Source organism: Schistocerca serialis, chromosome 4 (genome assembly GCF_023864345.2).
Source record: "Schistocerca serialis cubense isolate TAMUIC-IGC-003099 chromosome 4, iqSchSeri2.2, whole genome shotgun sequence".
NCBI lineage: Eukaryota > Metazoa > Arthropoda > Insecta > Orthoptera > Acrididae > Schistocerca > Schistocerca serialis.
In genome coordinates, this window is record NC_064641.1 from 654,765,342 (window position 1) to 654,787,490 (window position 22,149).

The window sequence follows — 22,149 nt, forward strand, 5'->3', positions numbered from 1 at the left end:
TAGATTCGCAGTAGACAGAAAAGAGTCCTGCTGATAGGAGCAATCACAGGAGGGCTGTAGGCTAAATGATACAGGAAATTCTAGGTTAGAATAACTGTTCACAAGCATCGTTGAACCTACTGCCAGACTTAGTCAAGTGCCAGAGAACACGAGGGCTTTGAGCAGAGATTTTGATGAAGATGATCAGGTACGTATAGTAGGAGGAATAGGAAATAGCCTGGCTAGCAATTAAGAAAACTGTAATGAAGGTGACCTGGAGGAAATAGGGGCACTAAAAGCTCATACTCGTGTGTGGTCTGTGGAGTCTTCCAGCACCATGATCAGCTCTGGGTTAACACTGCTGTCTAAGCAAAGAGGTGATTCCGTTGCTTTTGACTGCATTAAAGTCTCAAACTGTTGTGTACCCGTTGCTGCATTTGGGAGATAGGGACACACAAGGCATGGCCCCCACCTGTATGGGAAAGGGGATTGATCAGCTCAGAACCCTGTAGAAAGTGCGAGGGAACCACAAGCACACATGGCCATAGTGTACGTAACAATTTCTAGAAAACTTAAGTTAATTGGCCTCATCATAATATATGTTGACTAGAAAACAAGGTAATTGAGCTTCTGGTATGACCAGAAGACGTGGAAGATCCTGAAGTCACAAATGTTCTGTGCCTCTGTGAAAACCATGTGACCACAGGGACAGAGACCTTAAATATAAGGGATTGTAGACTACCACCATTTTCGTGTAGAGTTAACATGGAAAAAGGACGAGCCGCAACATATCTTATACTTGGACACAAAGAAAAAATATTGATACGAGATGTTTTTGTTTAAGTCAGAACCTAGAAGCATGTACTTGTGAGTTGGTATTGTTGAATACTGGATAAAAGCAATAAGCTGAAAACGGTCTGTCGTGTAATATTACCTCATTGCAACTAGTATTGGTTTTCATTTTCGTTGTGCTGCGTAATAATGTATACTGTGCTGGGGCCCAATGGGACGTAAAATTTTAACACTCTATAGATCCCTCTAGCAAATTTTCAACCACTTATGAGAAATCTAGATGCATTATTGAGGTACCTGTCAAACACAAAGAAACAGTTAGCATTTTGTAGAAATTTCATTGTAGATTACTTAAAAACTCTGTCAGAAAAATGAATTGGAATCCTACTTTTACTGTTTCAGTGCGATTTCGGTAGTAAATTTTCCAGCTCCCGAGTAGCAAGATAGTGGGAGCCTGACTGATAACATTTTTAAAGACAGTGCTCAGACTGAAACAATGTATTTGCAACCAGTTGTTAATGGACTATCTGACCATGATGCACACTTAATGAAAATAAACAATGTACCACCTTACAGCTCGTACAAATATGTCAGTCTTATTAATGAGAACAGGATTTATAGAATAAGTTAAAAGATGTAGTATGGGACGAGGCATACAGAGAAACAGATGTTGAGGCGATGTTCAATATATTACATAGTAAATTTGTGTCAGTATTTAAAAGTAGCTTTACTAAAAAGTTATCGAGAAGGGATCTTAAGGAAACAAGTAAACCATGAATATCTAAAGGGATTAAAATTTCGTGTAAAGGGAGAAGAGAAATTTATAGAGAGGCTGTAATATGTCATGATCCCACGTTACTTGCATTCTACAAAAAACATTGTAAAATTTTAAGCAAAGTCATTAAAATATCCAGAAATATGCTTGTTGTGACAAAAATTAATAGAGCTGACAATAAGATTAAAGCTATACCGGATATTGTGAAATGGGAAACACGACAGTTAGTCAGTGTACAGTTAGTCTGCTAATGGTGTGAGTGATAATTGACAAGTTTAGAATATTTTTAACAATAAATTCATAAAAGTTGCAGCAGAAATAGAAGTAAATGGGTCTACTGAAGAAGCAAAAAATTTAAAAATTTCATTCCACAAAACTTTAAACAAGGGGAAATACCACTAACAACCTTCACCATAACTAATATAACTAAACAAGCTTTAAAAAACAAAAACTCACACAGTGTTGATGGAATTTCAACAGAATTCTCGAAAGTTGTTCTCAATAAGTAATGTCCGCAGGAAAGTATGCGATGCATCTTTGGCACAGATAATTGTACCAGACAGACTAAAACCTCCAACTGTTAAACCTCTTCATAAGAAAGATGACAAGAAAGATTTAAATCATTAGCGTCCATTTTTCGTACTGACGCCTTTTTCCAATGCATTCGAAAAAATAATGTCTTCTATTCTCATATTTAAGTAGAAACTGTTTTCTTAATACGTCACAGTTTGGATTCCAAAAGAGTTACTCGACTGAGCATGCTATTTACACATTCACTCATCAAATATACTAAGCCTATCAAAACAAAACATCGCTGGTTGTTATGTTTGTCATCTTTCCAAGGGACATGAATCCTTATGTCATGTCACTTAGAAAAATTAATTTTTTTTGAACTGATAGCTTTACACACAACAGGCAGAATGCAGAAAGTTGTGCTGAATAATTTATTGTCAAAGGTGAGATAATTTTATTGATGAAAGAAGAAAAATAAATCACAAAGGGAGTCCCACAAGGCTCAAGTCTGAGTCCACTGCTGTTCCTTATATATGTCAATGTTTTTCATTTAATATTCAGTAAGCAGAAGTGGTACTTTTTGCAGATAATTCTAGTGGTATAATAAATCCAATTAGAGAGAAACCAACAGAAGAGATTATTAATAAAGTTTTTCAAAGAATTATTTAGTGGTTCTTCGCAAATGGGCTCGCCCTTAATTTTGAGAAAACGTAATATATTCAATTCTGTGCAACAAACAGATACGTGCCAATGTATGATGTAGCACTTGGTAGCAGCCATTAAAAGAGCAGACTGCTCCAAATTTTGGATGTACATAGACGATAAGCTGAGCTGCAAGAAGCATATTACTAACCTGTTCAGCTACTTTTTCTCTTTATATAATTGCTAGTCTTGGAAACAAAAAACTCCGTCTCCTGACATATTTCGCATATTTCTACTCAACAATGTCTTATGGAATAAGTTTTTGGGATACTCATCACTTAGAAAATATTGATTGTACAAAAGGGAGAATAAGAATCACGTCCAGTGTTCACAACTGCTCATCACGGTGGCACCTTTTCGAGGAGCTGTTTATTTCAACTGTACCATCCCAATACGTATATTCCCTATCGAGATTCGTCATAAATAATCCATAATAATGTGAGAAGAACAGTAAGATCCTTACCTACATCACTGAACGAAATATTATTTCTTAATCATTATTAAAGCTGTTTCTACTTAGTCCAGTACGCAGGAAGAAGAATTATTGAGTATTTCCGAACCCATAAACTGTCTGAAAGGGAGAAATGAAGGAGTTAAATTTATCCTATAATAATTTCTCAAGGATGAATTTTTATTTAAAAACATTAGCTTATAGAAAACCTAATTATTAAATTATTGATGGCTAAAAATTTTACGTTAATTAATGTTAACAGTAATAACGTATCCATATCCTACAAATTGTCTCGTTGCACATCGTTCAAATGATGTACAGAATATGTAACTAACTAGTTAACTTGTTGAATAATCCTTTTCCATTCTGCTATTGATCATTGTATGATGAAGTTTTTTTCTATGTTAAGCTGTGGCTAGATTCTAGTATTTTTAAACCTGAATCTTTTTTTTTATAGTGTTTATCGCAAGTTAAGTGTTGGTAAACGTGGACTGAGAGGATTGGTATATGTTTGAGAAAAATGGACAAACCACAAAAGAATCGTTGCCTTTTGCGCAGAAATACTCTGTGAGTGTCCGTTTACGTAATGGAATCTTGATTAAAACAGACACAACTGTCCATAGCTATATCTACTGCAACTATATGATAGATCTTTCTGAGTAGAAGTACCATATTCGTGCTACAACAGTACACATGACAACGAAATGTTAGTGCTGGGTGAGTTTATATGAGAAAGATCCTTCCTTTCTGGAGCCCTTTACGCAGATTATGCGTGGTCGGGACTAATATGCTATTACTCTAGTTTTGCGGAGAACCAACCACACCCGTAAATGGGTTATTATTGCCATGGGGTCGGCACTGCCAAAAGCATTTTCTTGCTACTGCCTGCTCCCCCTCTTTTTCATATTATTGTTTAAGTGAACAACGTATATCACTTTAGGAAGTTCTGAGTTAATTTTTCCACGCCAATATAGTGTTGTTTCAATATTCATGATGAGTGACGCATACACACCAATCTTTTTAATGCATCCATAGATGCCCACTTCCATTCGCATCGTTATTTAAAATCTTCTGTGCGTCAGTGTTGTGGAATACAGTTTTGTCAGGTATTAGTCGGTCATGCTCATTGTAGTCTCATATAAACTCGTAACTAGTGGAAAAGGTAGTGTTGTACTTCCATATCTTTCTATAGGTAGCTTAAGTAATAAAAATCTCATGAAAAGGTGTTAGTAACAGTTGTTGTGTTTATTTCACACTGAATGGATAAATATTCGTATACATTGGGATCGGATTTTTTGCATGAGTTCATTTGTGCTCATCTAACAGATTAAACCAAAAACTATCCGCAAAACATCGTTATTTCGTCTTTCGAGCTGTGCATAGTATAATTGTTACTCTATTTTGTGCATGTAGTGTAGAAGCTAGTTATAAATAAGCGACAATTGCTGAGGCTGCCGAAAACATACATGTTATGCTTTTGTTGTTCTGTAATAGACAATCGCTTTTTGCATATCAGCATTGTACCTCAAATGATTCCTTCAGTTTCTATTTTTACTAGAAAACAGAGGTATCGAATCGTACTTTGAACGTGCCTGACGTCATAATCTCACTATGTCATTTGCTTGAGTAAAATAGATTAACTTCTTTCTTCTATCTTATGGGATAGGATATTGTGTTTATTCCTTAAGTTGACACAGCTACAAACTCTACATCTTCTGGTTCCTATACCACGCAGCAGGAGAAATGAAACGTACCTTCAATGAACTGAGAAAACTCATGCCCTTTTGTGGTGGAAGATTCGAGTGGAAACCAAACTAACCTTGTCACCTTGAGACAGCGTTCTCGATGATATATTATCTAAGGTGCGTTATGATCTTTGGAAGCGATTTACATTATCTACCTAACTAATTAGGAGAGACAAATGACGAAGAAATGGAGAAATGTTCAATAAAGTCCATGGAAATTCGGCGTCAATGCTACAGTTTGAAAATGACACTGCACTTCCACCTGCATTAAGAAAGGTAACTTGACAATCTTGCTGTACTGTAAGTTTATTTCGGAAAACAACCTAGATGAGAAATTTTTGCTATCTGAGACCGACAATCGCACATGGCCTTTAGAAGCTGCCAGAATTGTGGTATGAGTTTTCCGAACTGTTCCTGAGACACGACATTGATATGGAAAACCTGCAAGGGAGATAATAGATCTATTGGAAATAAGGCATCCCAAGAGACGTTAAGAATAAAGGGCATACACGGAGAAAGAAACAAAGAGGTCCACATATATAAGGAGTAAAGTACATGGTAATCATCGCCAGAAGAATAATGTTAAAAAACATGTTCAAAACTGTCCATGTCTAGTTAATATGAGGATGGAGAGAGTAAAGATATTGAGGTGGTTTTGTTTCAGAGCTATGGAGCAGGCAGTAATAAGAAATGGGCAACACGGTAAATGTTCAAATAATTTACGGGTTTGCTGCCGGGTGACGTCGTCGACCACCGCCGATATTTCGGCAGAAGCGCACCCTGCCATTCTCAAGGCAAAACTGCAAGGAGGAAGCAATGTGCAAGGGAATTTAATACCTCGGTTCACAGAGGACAAACAAGGAAGATACCACACACAGAACAAGAAACCGCAATGTCAACACACAACCAAAGAAAACCAACATCAGAAATATCGATAGTTACTAGTAATCAACATGTGAGGTAGCCCTAATTCTATCCGTCTGTGATTTGATGAGAGACAGAGCTGGATTCCAAGCAGCATTTAGACAAATCGATCATCTTTGTTTATAAGGTTGCTGTTGTAAGCGTGTGTGACGCTTATGTTCAATACACCGGTCTTCAACAGTCCTGATTGTCTGACCAATATATGACATGCCACAACTGCAAGGAATATGATAGACACTAGCCTTACGCAAACCAAGATGATCTTTTACGGACGCCAACAGGACCTTAACCTTAGAAGGTGGTCGAAAAACACTTGTCACATCATATATCCGCAAAATACGACCAATCCTGTTGGAAACGCTTCCTGCGTAAGGCAAAATGGCCCTACACTTAGATGCCATTTCGTTGCTATCTTCACTCACCCGTTACACAGAAGGCTGATAGCGCAACGCACGTTTGATCTGCCTCTCACTATAACCAATCTGACGAAAGCTGACATCGAGATGTGATAGCTCAGCTGCAAAACTTTCAGGGTTTGAGATAACGTGGGCCCTGTGAACCAAGGTACGAAGTACTCCTTCACGCTGAGCTGGATGGTGACAACTATCAGCTCGCAGATACAAGTCTGTGTGAGTAGGCTTCCTATAAACAATGTCCCAGCGTACCATCAGGCTTCCTTCTGACCAACACATTAAGGAAGGGAAGGCATCCATTCTTTTCCACCTCCACAGTGAACTGAATATTAGGGTAGATTGATTTCTGGTGTTCCAAAAACCAGTTTAAATTCTTACTACCATGAGGCCAAACAACTAAAGTATTGTCTACATATCTGAAAAAACACGCTGACTCCAATGCAGGTTCCTCAAAGTCCTCCATTAACAAATTGGCCACAATAGGTGACAACGGGCTTCCCATTGCAACTCCATCTGTCTGTTCGTAGTACTGACCATTGAATAAAAAGTAAGTGGAAGTCAGCACATGTAGAAACAAATTTGTTAACTCGACACCAAACTTATCCTCAATTAGCACAGTTAGCCTTCTGCCGCCGAGCAGTGTGTCAGCAGTGCGCAAGTAGCAACAAGTGGCTTATTTAGCGTTCATATAAGTGTAGTAGTCAAGCTGAAAATTTGTTTGAGTGTTCTTAGCGCATTTGTTTAGTTAAATCCGTCAAATCATTGTGTAGTTTCGTATTTAGCAAGGGCAGATTTGCATTTTAATATCTGTGACGTGTAAAGTCGCGTAGTCGTCTGTCATTTGCTTATTTCTTTCAAATAGTCTTTGTACGTTACTGACAGTACTGTTAGCCTTCTGCCGCCGAGCAGTGTGTCAGCAGTGCGCAAGTAGCAGCATTACTGCATTTACTAGGCAGTCTTGTATTTTAATAACCGTTTAAATTTTGAGTCGAATTGTTTGTGCTCTCTGTAGATTAGTTCAGACGTTCTTTGCGCAACAGTATTTAGGGACTGCGACTGCTGTGTTCGGATGCGGGCTTAGTAGGCATCCCTTCACTCCCAGCTTCAGGCAGTGTTGGCTTCAGTCACACAGCTTGAGACTGTTGCCAATGCGCATCACTGTGGGGGTCCGGATGGGGGTTTGTCGGGGACGGCCAGATCGTCCCACGCATCCCCCGATCGGACTACAACTGTGGCTGCTCGGGATACTGCCCGCATTGAGGCTGGCCCCTCACCCATGGTAGAGTGGGAGGTCGTCTCAAGGTGTGGAAGGGGGCAAAAGACACTCCAGAGGGCTGAACGGAAGGCCTCTCCAGTTTGTCTGACGAACCAGTTTCAGGCTCTGTCTCCGGCTGATACTGATCTTCGGCCAGACATGGCTGCTTGTCCTGTTCCAGAGGTTGCTCCTCAGTCTGCAAGATCCGGGCGGTCGTGGAGGGCGGGCTTACTGATAGCTCCAGCGTCATGCGCGTAATGGGGCCCGTTAGGGATAAGGCTGCAAGGGAGGGGAAGAAAACCAATGTGCACTCCTTGTGCATACCGGGGGGAGTCATTCCAGATGTGGTAAGGGTCCTTCCGGATGCCATGAAGGGTACAGGATGCACCCATCTGCAGATGGTCGCTCATGTAGGCACCAATGATGTGTGACGCTATGGGTCGGAGGAAATCCTCTCTGGCTTCCGGCGGCTATCTGATTTGGTGAAGACTGCCAGTCACGCTAGCGGGATGAAAGCAGAGCTCACCATCTGCAGCATCGTCGACAGGACTGACTGTGGACCTTTAGTACAGAGCCGAGTGGAGGGTCTGAATCAGGGGCTGAGCTAGTTCTGCGACTGTGTGGGCTGCAGATTCCTCAACCTGCGGCATAGGATGGTGGGGTTTCGGGTTCCACTGGATAGGTCAGGAGTCCACTACACACAGCAGGCGACTACACGGGTAGTGGCGTGGACTGGGCAGTTTTTTAGGTTAGATGGTCTCGGGCAAATACAGAAAGGGCAACAGCCTCAAAGGGTGCGGGGCAAAGTCAGGACATGCGGGTACCAAGCAGCAATCGGTATTGTAACTGTAAACTGTCGAAGCTGCGTTGGTAAAGTACCGGAACTTCAAGTGCTGATAGAAAGCACCGAAGCTGAAATCGTTATAGGTATGGAAAGCTGGCTGAAGCTAGAGATAATTCTGCCGAAATTTTTACAAAGGCACAGACGGTGTTTAGAAAGGGTAGATTGCATGCAACCGGTGGTGGCGTGTTTGTCGCTGTTAGTAGTAGTTTATCCTGTGGTGAAATAGAAGTGGATAGTTCCCGTTAATTATTATGGGAGGAGGTTATACTCAACAACCGAGCTAGGTTAATAATTGGCTCCTTTTACCGACCTCCGGACTCAGCAGCATTAGTGCAGAACAACTGAGAGAAAGTCTGGATTACATTTCACATAAATTTCCTCAGCATGTTATAGTCTTAGGTGGAGTTTTCAATTTACCATATATAGACTGGGACTCTCAGATGTTTACGACGGTTGGTAGGGACAGAGCATCGAGTGACATTATACTGAGTGCACTATCCGAAAATTACCTCGAGCAATTAAACAGAGAACCGACTAGTGGAGATAACATCTAGGACCTACTGGTAACAAAGTCCCGAACCTTTCAACTCTGTAAGCGCAGAACAGGGAATAAGTGATCATAAGGCCGTGGCAGCATCCCTGAATATAAAAGTAAATAGGAATATAAAAAAAGGGAGGAAAGTTTATCTATTTAGCAAGAGTCATAGGAGGCAGATTTCAGACTAACAGATCAAAACGAAAATTTCTGTTTCGACACTGACAATGTTGAGTGTTTATGGAAAAAGTTCAAGACAAACGTAAAATTCGTTTTAGACAGGTACGTGCCGAGTAAAACTGTGAGGGACGGGAAAAACCCACCGTGGTTCAACAACAAACTTAGGAAACTTTTGTGAAAGCAAAGAGAGCTTCACTGAATTTTAAAAGCAACCAAAACCTCTCAGACAAACAAAGCTGTTTCACAGAGGAAGACCGCATTGCAGTTCCTTCTCTAAATCCTCTCACGAACGAAAAACTGGCTGACATCGAAATAAGTGTTCAAGGAATAGAAAACCAACTGAAATCACACAACAGAGGAGAGTCCACTGGACCTGACGGGATACCAATTCGATTCTACACAGAGTATGCAAATGAACTTGCCCCCCTTGTAACAGCCGTGTACCGCAAGTCTCTAGAGGAACGGAAAGTTCCAAATGATTGGAAAAGAGCACAGGTAGTTCCAGTTTTCAAGAAGGATCGTCGAGCAGATGCGCAAAACTATAGGCCTATATATCTGACATCGATCTGTTGTAGAATTTTAGAACATGTTTCTTGCTCTCGTATAATGTCATTTATGGAAACACAGAATCTACTCTGTAGGAATCAACATGGATTCCGGAAACAGCGATCGTGTGAGACCCAACTCGCTTTTTTTGCTCATGAGACCCAGAAAATATTAGATACCGGCTCCCAGATAGATGCCATTTTCCTTGACTTCCGCCGGCAGGTGTGGCCGTGCGGTTCTACGCGCTTCAGTCTGGAACCGCGTGACCGCTACGGTCGCAGGTTCGAATCCTGCTTCGGGCATGGATGTGTGTGTTGTCCTTAGGTTAGTTAGCTTTAAGTAGTTCTAGGGGACTGATGACCACAGATGTGGTCAGAGCTATTTGAACCATTTGAACCTTAACTTCCGGAAGGCGTTTGATACATTTCCACACTGTCGTCTGATAAACAAAGTAAGAGCCTACGGAATATCAGACCAGCTGTGTGGCTGGATTGAAGAGTTTTTAGCAAACAGAACACAGCATGTTGTTCTCAATGGAGAGACGTGTACAGACGTTAAAGTAACCTCTGACGTGCCACAAGGGAGTGTTATGGGACCATTGCTTTTCACAATATATATATATATATATATATATATGTGACCTAGTAGATAGAGTCGGAAGTTCCATGCTGCTTTTCGTGGGTGATGCTGTAGTATACAGAGAAGTAGCAGCATTAGAAAATTGCAGCGAAATGCAGGAAGATCTGCAGCGGATAGGCACTTACTTGGTGCAGGGAGTGGCAACTGACCCTTAATATAGACAAATGTAATGTATTACGAATACATAGAAAGAAGGCTCCTTTATTGTCTGATTATATGGTAGCGGAATAAACGCTGGTAGCAGTTACTTCTGTAAAATATCTGGGAATATGCGTACGGAACGATTTGAAGTGGAATGAGCATATAAAATTAATTGTTGGTAAGGCGGGAGCCAGGTTGAGATTCATTGGGAGAGTCCTTAGAAAATGTAGTCCATCAACAAAGGAGATGGCTTACAAAACACTCGTCCGACCTATACTTGAGTATTGCTCATCAGTGTGGGATCCGTACCAGGTCGGGTTGACAGAGGAGATAGAGAAGATCCAGAGAAGAGCGGCGCGTTTCGTCACAGGGTTATTTGGTAAGCGTGATAGCGTTACGGAGATGTTTAGCAAACTCAAGTGGCAGACTCTGCAAGAGAGGCGCTCTGCATCGAGGTGTAGTTTGCTGTCCTGGTTTCGAGAGGGCGCGTTTCTGGATGAGGTATCGAATATATTACTTCTCCCTACTTATACCTCCCGAGGAGATCACGAATGTAAAATTAGAGAGATTCGAGCGCGCACGGAGGCTTCCCGGCAGTCGTTCTTCCCGCGAACCATACGCGGCTTGAACAGTGCCCTCCGCCACACACCGTTGGGTGGCTTGCGGAGTATAAATGTAGATGTAGATGTAGCTGCAACAAATCATAGAGCGAGTGAAAAGAGAAACACATCAAAACTGACTAAAATATCAGAGTCTTTCAAAAGCAATCCCTGCAATCGGGGTAAGAAATCTGTAGAAATCTTAATGTGGCGTTCACACCTACCTACTTATGGGCTCAACAAACTAGCAAGATGTTTAGCTACACGATATGTCAGAGCACCAGTATTAGAAACAATAGGCCTCAACGGGACAGCCTCTTTATGGATCTTAGCATTTCCAACAGGATTGACCGTATTTTGCGGAAATATGATGTGAAATGTGTTTTTCGACCACCTTCTAAGATTAAGGCCCTGTTGGCGTCCGTAAAAGATGATCTTGGGTTGCGTAAGGCTGGTGTTTATCGTATTCCTTGCTGTTGTGGGATGTCGTACACTGGTCAGACAATCAGGACTGTGGAAGATCGGTGTATTGAACATAAGCGTCACACACGCTTGCAACAGCCTAGCAAATCCGCTATTGCAGAACATTGCCTTGACACCGGTCATCCTATCGAATTCAACAACACGGAGATTTTGGCTTGCACGTCCAGCTATTGGGATAGTGTCAGTAAAGAATCTGCTGAAATCAAACTATCAAGCAATCTTATAAACAGAGATGTTAGATTTTGTCTAAATACTGCTTGGAATCCGGCTCTCTCTCTCTCATCAAAAAACAGAGGGACAGAATTAGGGCTACCTCACCTGTTGATTAATAGTCACTATCGATATTTCTGATGTTGGTTATCTTTGGTTGTGTGTTGACTTCGCGGTTGCTTGTTCTGTGTGTGGTATCTTCCTTGTTTCTCCTCTGTTAACCGAGATATTAAATTTACTTGCACATTACTTCCTCCTTGTAGTTTTGCCTTGAGAATGGCAGAGTGTGCTCCTGCGGAAATATCGGCGGTGGTCGACGACGTCACCCGGCAGCAAACCTGTAAATTATTTGAACATTCAAAGTTAAGGACTCACGGTAAATGTTAGTGTACATGCTGTTGTATTATACGTGGTAATTGGCAACACTGCGTGCGCTAATTGGTTGCAACTGTTAATGTGTACACAGAAGCATTCACTACCATAAAACCAGAGCTTCCTAATGAACTTATCTTTTGGCAAATACACTTCGAAATTCACACTGAAAGACATTTACATCCTGTCCATACGCAGGAACACGTAGGCGCTATGTGCTTGTCCTGATGAACTCATTTACATTGAAGCCAGCACTTAAGAAAGAGAGGTAAGTCAAGCGGACAGCACGTGCAACAGTTTCCAAGTGACGCATGTGTTCTACATGATAGCAGGTACGTGCCACACCTGTTTGATATATCAAATTATCAATCGACCGTTGGTGTGGACACACCTACTGTCTCTTCCAAATGAAAACCATTACGACACTGGTTTTAATTCTCTGGTGTGTCTATTTATTTGTATTGACCTTCGCAGGGACAGAAACTTGGGAAAGTTGATGTCAGCTATCAGTTTCTTGTCTCTTTTGTTGCGGACGCAAAAAAAACGTGGGTGTTCAACGGGGATTAAAATCCCTAATTATTAACTAACAAAAGGTCATGTCGTTTAAGTGTGAACGATACGCTCAGATTATGGCTTCCACTTCTATTTAATGACTACTTAATGCGTATTTAACACGTATGGATGAGGATACTGTTCGTTTATCTACAGTCAGATCCCAAAGCGTAAAGGGTTGAAAAAGAGCATGGGGCCTATTTATGATCTGCAGATATTGTAGCTTCTAAAGCTCATCTCCATGAGTATGAAGTCTGTAAGATAATCTGTTTATTCCTGGTACCCAAATGTATAGTAACGAAGTACTATACACCATCACACAGATATCGTTAGCATGCTTCATTAAACCAATGAAAACAAGACTGTGTATTCCGATCCTATCCGAAGCTAAGACAATAGTGGGAGCGCATACTGCACTGTGTGCTGTGTGTACTTTGATATGGAAATTCATTTCCAAACAGCGACGTTCGTGTGTCGTAGAGTTATTAAATTAATGATATTTGATAAACTGATGTTTCCTTACAGGGAAATTGCATAGCTTGTAAGACTTTCTTGAGACACATGCGTCTCATAGAAATAAGGAAATAAGTTTTCCACTTTTTCCTCCGTCGTCTTGCTTCATGCAAGGAGACCTGAAAATGTTTCACAATGCAAACACTGTAGTATTAGCTTGGGAACGGGAGGTGGAAGACTGTTCATATAAACATTATTGTATTCAGATACAATATTATTTACAATTATCACAACATAGTTTTCACAGTATTTATCAAACATTTGTACAAAACAAGGAAACAGAAAAACAATCTGTTTTATACAAAACTCATTTACAATTATTCTTCACATTGATTGCATCTAGTATGCGTATCACTCCAAAATAATAACACATTTTCTTTTTACAGAGTTACATAGCTCTCCAGTTGTATATACAGCTCACGCAGCGCAGTGCATTTCCTAGCCGTTCTTTACAGAGATCATATACATCTACTGAGTACAGGCTTTTGCGCAACAGTTGCGCTAAGCAGCATGTTAGACGGGGTTTCAGGTATACTTGCGGGTAATTATCCGTGGAGGAGTGTACACTCTAAATAGTAACCATATCACAGACAATAGTACGGCGTTGCCGCAACCGGTAAACTTGGTGGTAGGCACTGTGACAGATGAAAAACAGTTCAGCACGCTTCAGAAACCAATCACAAAAATTAACCTTGTTTGATTGATAAATCTTAACAGCAGATAACATGAGCGCCCATCACAATAACTACCACTCTACCTCCACCGGTTTTGGCTTTTTAATGAATCAGTTAATATTTACAATATTTACAAATTTACAACCCGTATTTTGTGGCTACACTATGTTGAAATTCTGAAAGGGATCATTTTACAAAATCTTCGAGGGGAAATGATTTCACAGTAACTGACCTATCGTAAGATGTGCATTAGGGGTTTTACGAATAAGATACTAGAACAAAAGAGCAACACATATGATTGATTGATTATACCTTAAATAGGTATTGTGGCAATGTGATGTGATTCAGAAAGTTAGAAAAACTGAGTACTTATGTTAGAACTCAATAACAGAAATAATGCATGAACACAGGATATTTCCAAATATAGAAATTTTTCATGCACAGAAAATTAAAAAAAAAAGATCGTACCCTAAATTAAAACATGACTTAAATGGACTTAACTGCTCAAAAGCAGTTACCTAAACTGTAAATTATTTCACTTTGAAAACATCTTATGATATTCCTATACTTAACGTGATATAAATAGGTAATAGTCGACAAAATAATGACAACAGTTTTGGGCTCTGGAGATTAAAGTGTTTGCTACAACGAGAAGACGTACACTGAGAATAAAACTGCCTGTCAATTGCTGAGCTAACCGAGAAACATGTCACTTATTTTTAACTGATTTTGTGAGGTAGTGACAGATACATCGGAATGGTGGCAAAGCGAAATAAAGTGATAGGTAGATTTAAAGAAGTATAATACTAAAGTATATGAGCGTATTATTTTCATATGTTAGCTGCCTTCATACAAATGAATTATTCGTTCCGCAGGTTAGTGTATCTACAAATAAAGAGCCATTATGAAATAGTCATAAACGAATTTTTAAGAATATTCAGCGTTTATTGTAGAGGTTTTTATTCGAAAGAGTATCTGCAGTCTCATGTTAGATGGCCGTAAAATAATTTGGCGACTACAAGCAGTTATTTAAACATTAGTCAGTTGAGTGTCCATCCTTGACGATTGGTTCTAGAGAAGACAAATAAGCTGTGATTGTACTGAGTTACACAAAAGAAGAGTGGTGGGAGATTCAATGGGAATCAGTAAGTACTGTACATAGTAATGTTATTTACATGAAATTTTGTAGAATGATTTTAGTTACAGTGAATACTTTACGGTAATAAGTTGTACATTTGTATAGAGCAATGACTTAATACTGCTATTTTCAGAGACCCATTGCATCATTTCGGCACCAAATGAGTTCCCCCTACTGCATTTAGAAATTCACTTTACCCAGCGTAAAATAGATTTACACTTGGAAAAACTCTCTGATTGGATGTTAATTTGTACAAACTATTTACATCACTTAACACACTAAAAAACTCAACAATATAACCGTTCCTAAGTCTTTTGCTTCCTTATCTATGATAAACAACAACTACAATTCAAATAACTTATTTTGATACGTGTCTGTAACTATCAAAATGATTTCAGCGTTCTGTTCTTCAAATGATGATAGTAGTTGGAGACCATCTGTCACAGATAACAGTTCATAAATTTCATTCCCGTTTTGATGCTGTAGAACAGTCATCATTATATTGTAAAACTACTGAAGTAATTGATTTCCGTTGATGGAACATATTTACCTGACAGATAATTGCGGAAGCTTTACATATTTAGAGTCAAGTCATAAAAAGACTCAGTATTATACTTATTTAATTCACGTGCTGTGACTGTATAATTGTTTTATTTTTGTTATAAAAACAAGAAAGGAATACAGTTTCATCAATACGAAATTAATACAAAGAAATAAATAGAAACACGTAAGTGAAGGTCTGTCACTTCGGAAGATCAGTTCAGATTTCCACTTAAACACCGAAGTAAAATAAAGAACACAATATGTTTTAATTAAGGTCATTTGGGAGAAATAGGCATTTTTGTTAACTGAAACTTCTCTAAATTAACATCCCCCGAAAATTTAAAAAACAAGAATTGTTTTTTCATTCACATTTGACCCATTTCCTTTTTCAAATATCTGAACTTCTGTTAACGCAGTAAACCTCTCTTGTTGCAACTGCTTATTTGTTACAGCATGCTTTTTTTATGAAGTATGTAATGGAAAAGAAAGAGAAAGGTCTTCCAGATCCGAAACTTCGTGGAAAACCCTTTGCAAAAACAATCAGTAATTAAAATAAACGAATGACCCAACATGAATCCATTACAGTTCGTAACGAAACTGAACATAAACCAGGTTTTCAGTGTTAGAGCTAATCGCTTATTAACACTCGTTTATTAGATACGTTACGAGGGATGTTCCTTTACGTAATTTGCCTAGCGATGAGGCCGTTTATACCGAAAAATGTTTCCCTGTCATAAATAAGAAAAGTTTTGATTCAGATTAGTGGTTAAATATAGTTACTGGAACATATTTAGAGCACACTGAATTCCTCATGGATCCCGTTCTGTTGCTCGACAAACAGGAACATCATCTTTTTAATCTTAAGGTTGAGACTACTGTGTCATTTACGTAATAATGTCCGATTTTTTATATTTAGTTTCATCAGTATTTTGTAACGTGACAACGTAACAACAGAAACTAACTTTTCCTCTTCTATTAGTTCCACCGTTGTTACTGGTGTTGCTTGATGCACAAATTGTCACCGACGAGCGTCTTCACAGAAGCCTTTCGTTTTCGCCACGTTCTTCGCAGCCCAGAGCAAATGTCATTATATTAAACAACAGAGTTCACTTGGAAGACACAAAACTTTGTCAGTTAGGCAAACAGCTATTTTTTAGTTTGTAACCGCTTGTTTTGAACTATTTTAGCTGAAAACGTTTGCAAACACCGACAGTTCTTAGTATTTACTGGACTGAACTTCTGTGACGTATTAAAATTTTATAGGTACACAAAGCCCGGAATCTGGACCGTGCCTTTCGTATGGAATGCCGTCCCATGCAAGCTACTCAAACCAACATCACAGAAACCTTTTTGTGCATATGTCTGTTTTCCTACACTGCCTCTTCCTTCGACCAAAAGTAGGACATTTGAGAGTATACACATGGTCAGAAAAACAGATTAGTCACAGAATATGGACAGAAATTAAACCCTAAGAGCGAATTTGAGTTATTATCTCTCTGATGTGGTTTGTCTTGGAGTGTCAGTTGGAATAAGATATAGAAACTAAGAATTGATGGTTTTTTGTGATTAGAAGTATATACTCCAATTTCCTTGTAAACCAATGAGAAATATTTAGGTTGAGGGGTCCCACAGCTCGTATTTATTGAAAGTCATATTGAATCATCAACAACCGCTGGTGCAAATTGTTTTATTTTCACGAACTCAGTCTTAACATAAAGACATCAGGCACGGTAATGTTTTATCAGTTAAGCAGTTGTGTGTGGTTATATGCGTGACAGCCAAAAATATTATGACAAAAAAAACTACGATAATTATATCTATCACGGATATGTGTATTTGACCGAATTTGGTGGCATAAAAAAAGAAATTCATGACAGCTGCTTTTAGTGGCTGTCTATGACTTTCAGTGCCAACACAATTGATTGCGTTACATTTAAGAGAACATTTACATACCTAAATCTGAAAATTTTCTTGTTGACCTTGTGATTTTTCTCACGTTTCCTGTGTATACTGTTTCCCAGATTTTCTATTTTTACTTTTTGAAAATAGGATTCTGGAGGAGTAGTATTGATGTTAAAATGCGTCATGGCTCTGCTGAAATATTTCTTTCTGACACAGAAGTGGCGAACTGGACGATTTCAGCGCTGCTTCGCTTAGAAACTTTACAAATGCCTTTTCTATTATGCAAACCACGCTTATGCCATTGTCGGCAAGTAAGTTCCAGCACAACTACATATATCAGCTTAAACACATGTCGGAAATAGCAGTTCTGTCGCAATGGGTGTTCCCATCTATTTATTGATACTGTTATTATTGTGGAAAAATTATTTATAATAGACCTGTCGGTTTATCATGCTGGAAATCGAACTAATTCATTGCCTTGCAGACCAAATAACTCAATTGTGCACGAAAGCACGACTATGTAAACATTAATTTTTTAAAAAGTAAATTTCATAATGCCCAAAGGCTGTTGATCAGTAAATCCTTGATACCAATCGGTCATTTTATCATTTGCAGCTATCCTGCCTAGCAGTACTTGCTAATCTAACTGAGACAATTATCCATGACTGCAATCAGTTATCAGCTAGTACATCAGTCATCTACGCTCCCCCTCCTCGTCCCCCCGCCACCATCATCAACACAGTGCCTAACTACAGAATTCTTTTTGAACACATTTATTTATAATCTGTCGACAGCTGTTTCATTAAATGACGAACTAATTAATCAATGACACATTATCACTGTTTATTTCTAACAACCTGTTTTGATAGAATGATGTAACAATTCACAGTACTTAGAGTGTGACATGTCAACTACTTCTCACAAAACAAAACTATCAACGTTGTAAAAAATGATTCAGCGTTACTTCTCTTTCTGGTCACACTTACTACATCTACACCCCACAGTCCCACTTAACATCACCCAAGACAAAATGTGTGCACTATACTTATTGCTTGTAAATAACTTGGGTACTGCACTCCTTATTTCTGAAACGTCAGAAATTAAAAGACTTCACATTGCCAAAGCTTTATGCCTGACCACTGCCACTAATAATAATACTGACAATAATACTGTGTACGCTCTACAGCAGTGCAGTAGCTATTGCGTAGTTGCTGGCATGTTGTGCTCTGTGTTCAGTTATTGTTATGCAGAGAATAATAATGTAATTTATGGTTTGTTGTGGGTACTACCTGCAACTGAAAGAAGTCATTTTCATGTGATATTTAAGCACATGTGATGTGTATGTCTCAATTTTACTATCATAGATGCGTGATACAAAGTAAAATACACGTGTGTAGAGAGTAGATGAAATTTTCGCATAACTCTATCCCATTATGTAACGAATTAACGACGATATCTAAACAAGTAAAAAATAAATAAATAAAAAGGGGAAAGGTGCTATCAATTTATGCAATAAATTGCATGAAGTTGCAATACTGTTCCAGCCTAAGCTCATTATCAAATCGTCCCCTGAGCTATGAATAACATCCGTCATGACAGCCACTTTACTATTGTTTCTAGTTAAACATCGACTTGTAAAAGATTGCAAGGCTGAACTTTGTTCACCTAACTGAGACATAGTGGTATGGAGGATATCGGGAAGAGTGTTCCAGATACCATTCACTCTGGGATGTCTCAGCTGAACGAAGTCTATGAACCGTATGACCACAGTATGTTGCTGTATACTGTTGACACTCGCAAATAATGCGACAGATGTAACCTAAGCTTTCGAAATGTGGTGCTATAGAAGAATGCTGAAGATTAAATGGGTAGATCACATAACTAATAAGGAGGTATTGAATAGAATTGGCGAGAAGAGAAGTTTGTGGCACAACTTGACTGGAAGAAGGGATCGGTTGGTAGGACATGTTCTGAGGCATCAAGGAATCACCAATTTGATACTGGAGGGCAGCGTGCAGGGTAAAAATCGTAGAGTGAGACGAAGAGATGAATACACTAAGCAGATTCTGAAGGTTGTAGACTGCGATAGGTACTGGGAGATGAAGAAGCTTGCACAGGATAGAGTAGGATGGAGAGCTGCATCAAACCAGTCTCAGGACTGAAGACCACAACAACAACAACATGTAACCTTCTGAAGAAGAGCACTAAGTGTCCGAAACCGATTAAGAAATTAAATTTCTTTTATGATTATTTAGATGTATAATTTCTTTTATGATTATTTAGATGTATAAAATAATTTGATATTACCTGTTGGATTTTTCTCTGCAATTTATTGCATTGTTTTGTAAACCATACAGTAGCTGACGTCATGCCTTCCAGAATCCTGGAAATTAGCAGAAATGGTGTAATTAGGAATTTATGTAATCAATATTGCAGTCTTATGAAATAGTGATAGTAGTAGTGATCTTTTAGATAATTTAGTTTCGTGATCGTGACACAACTGATGGTTGTTTTTAAGCGTTAGAAAATTTAATTTTACCTCTTAGTGATAAGTACCTCAGGTTGGGAGCTCAATAACGTATAGCAACTATGAGAAATCGATAGTCAGTAAAGTAGTTTTGCCGTTTCTGAACTATGACATTTTCAAATGTTTACGAGCCGTTGGGCACAACTTGTACAAATTATGTATGAGAATTTTAATCCGTCGCGAATGTTCGGTCCAGCAAATACTCCTGTCTTTTTTTCATACTCTCCCTTAATTTTCGTATTGTTTTTATTGCTTAATAGCTTGGCCAGATGCACAATGTTGTTATACCTTCTCTCTTATTGTCGACATTGGAGATGAGCGTCGTGACGCAGGAAGGGAAGTGCAGGTAGTGCTAGAAATGAAGATAATGGTAGGGGAGAGAGAGTACGTCCTGTGGCCTGTGGTTGTGCTAGAGTGGACCACTGACACCGCTGAGGAGTGGCGGCGCTGAGTCAGCGCCGAGGATCAGAGATCAGAAGCGGTGCTGGTTTTGGCGGCCGAGCGCGCCCGGCCGCAGCAGCCTCAGCTAGACGTAGTGCGCCGCGGGCGTGTCGGGTTTGCGGCAGCAGGCGCTGCGGAAGCAGCACGGGAAGAAGCACTGCAGCGTGTTGCCGAAGGCGTCGCGGAAGTCGCGGTTGAAGTAGGCGTAGATCAGCGGGTTCAGCGCCGAGTTGAAGTAGCCGATCCAGAACAGCACCGCCACCACCACGTCCGGGCAGTGGCACGCCTCGCCGCACAGCGTCGTTGTCACGTACCTGGCGGCACAACATAGGGAATCTTCAGTGTCGCTACAAATATTAGTATTATTCGTCGACCTATATATACAGGGTGTTACAAAAAGGTACGGCCGAACTTTCAGGAAACATTCCTCACACACAAATAAAGAAAATATGTTATGTGGACCTGTGTCCGGAAACACGTAATTTCCATGTTAGAGCTTATTTTACACTCCTGGAAATTGAAATAAGAACACCGTCAATTCATTGTCCCAGGAAGGGGAAACTTTATTGACACATTCCTGGGGTCAGATACATCACATGATCACACTGACAGAACCACAGGCACATAGACACAAGCAACAGAGCATGCACAATGTCGGCACTAGTACAGTGTATATCCACCTTTCGCAGCAATGCAGGCTGCTATTCTCCCATGGAGACGATCGTAGAGATGCTGGATGTAGTCCTGTGGAACGGCTTGCCATGCCATTTCCACCTGGCGCCTCAGTTGGACCAGCGTTCGTGCTGGACGTGCAGACCGCGTGAGACGACGCTTCATCCAGTCTCAAACATGCTCAATGGGGGACAGATCCGGAGATCTTGCTGGCCAGGGTAGTTGACTTACACCTCCTAGAGCACGTTGGGTGGCACGGGATACATGCGGACGTGCATTGTCCTGTTGGAACAGCAAGTTCCCTTGCCGGTCTAGGAATGGTAGAACGATGGGTTCGATGACGGTTTGGATGTCCCGTGCACTATTCAGTGTCCCCTCGACGATCACCAGTGGTGTACGGCCAGTGTAGGAGATCGCTCCCCACACCATGATGCCGGGTGTTGGCCCTGTGTGCCTCGGTCGTATGCAGTCCTGATTGTGGCGCTCACCTGCACGGCGCCAAACACGCATACGACCATCATTGGCACCAAGGCAGAAGCGACTCTCATCGCTGAAGACGACACGTTTCCATTCGTCCCTCCATTCACGCCTGTCGCGACACCACTGGAGGCGGGCTGCACGATGTTGGGGCGTGAGCGGAAGACGGCCTAACGGTGTGCGGGACCGTAGCCCAGCTTCATGGAGACGGTTGCGAATGGTCCTCGCCGATACCCCAGGAGGAACAGTGTCCCTAATTTGCTGGGAAGTGGCGGTGCGGTCCCCTGCGGCACTGCGTAGGATCCTACGGTCTTGGCGTGCATCCGTGCGTCGCTGCGGTCCGGTCCCAGGTCGACGGGCACGTTCACCTTCCGCCGACCACTGGCGACAACATCGATGTACTGTGGAGACCTCACGCCCCACGTGTTGAGCAATTCGGCGGTACGTCCACCCGGCCTCCCGCATGCCCACTATACGCCCTCGCTCAAAGTCCGTCAACTGCACATACGGTTCACGTCCACGCTGTCGCGGCATGCTACCAGTGTTAAAGACTGCGATGGAGCTCCGTATGCCACGGCAAACTGGCTGACACTAGCGGCGGCGGTGCACAAA

The 22,149-nt window shown here is 40.5% G+C and overlaps 1 protein-coding gene across 1 annotated transcript in view; it reads right to left on the reverse strand.

Annotated features, from left to right (window-relative positions):
• Positions 1 to 20,473: 20,473 nt before the first annotated feature.
• LOC126474665 (octopamine receptor beta-2R-like) overlaps positions 20,474 to 22,149 on the reverse strand; it is a 170,875-nt gene continuing 169,199 nt past the window's right edge. Inside the window, exon 3 of the mRNA XM_050102144.1 lies at positions 20,474 to 20,702. Coding sequence (XP_049958101.1) covers positions 20,474 to 20,702 — 229 coding nt within the window. The remainder of the gene's footprint in view (positions 20,703 to 22,149) is intronic.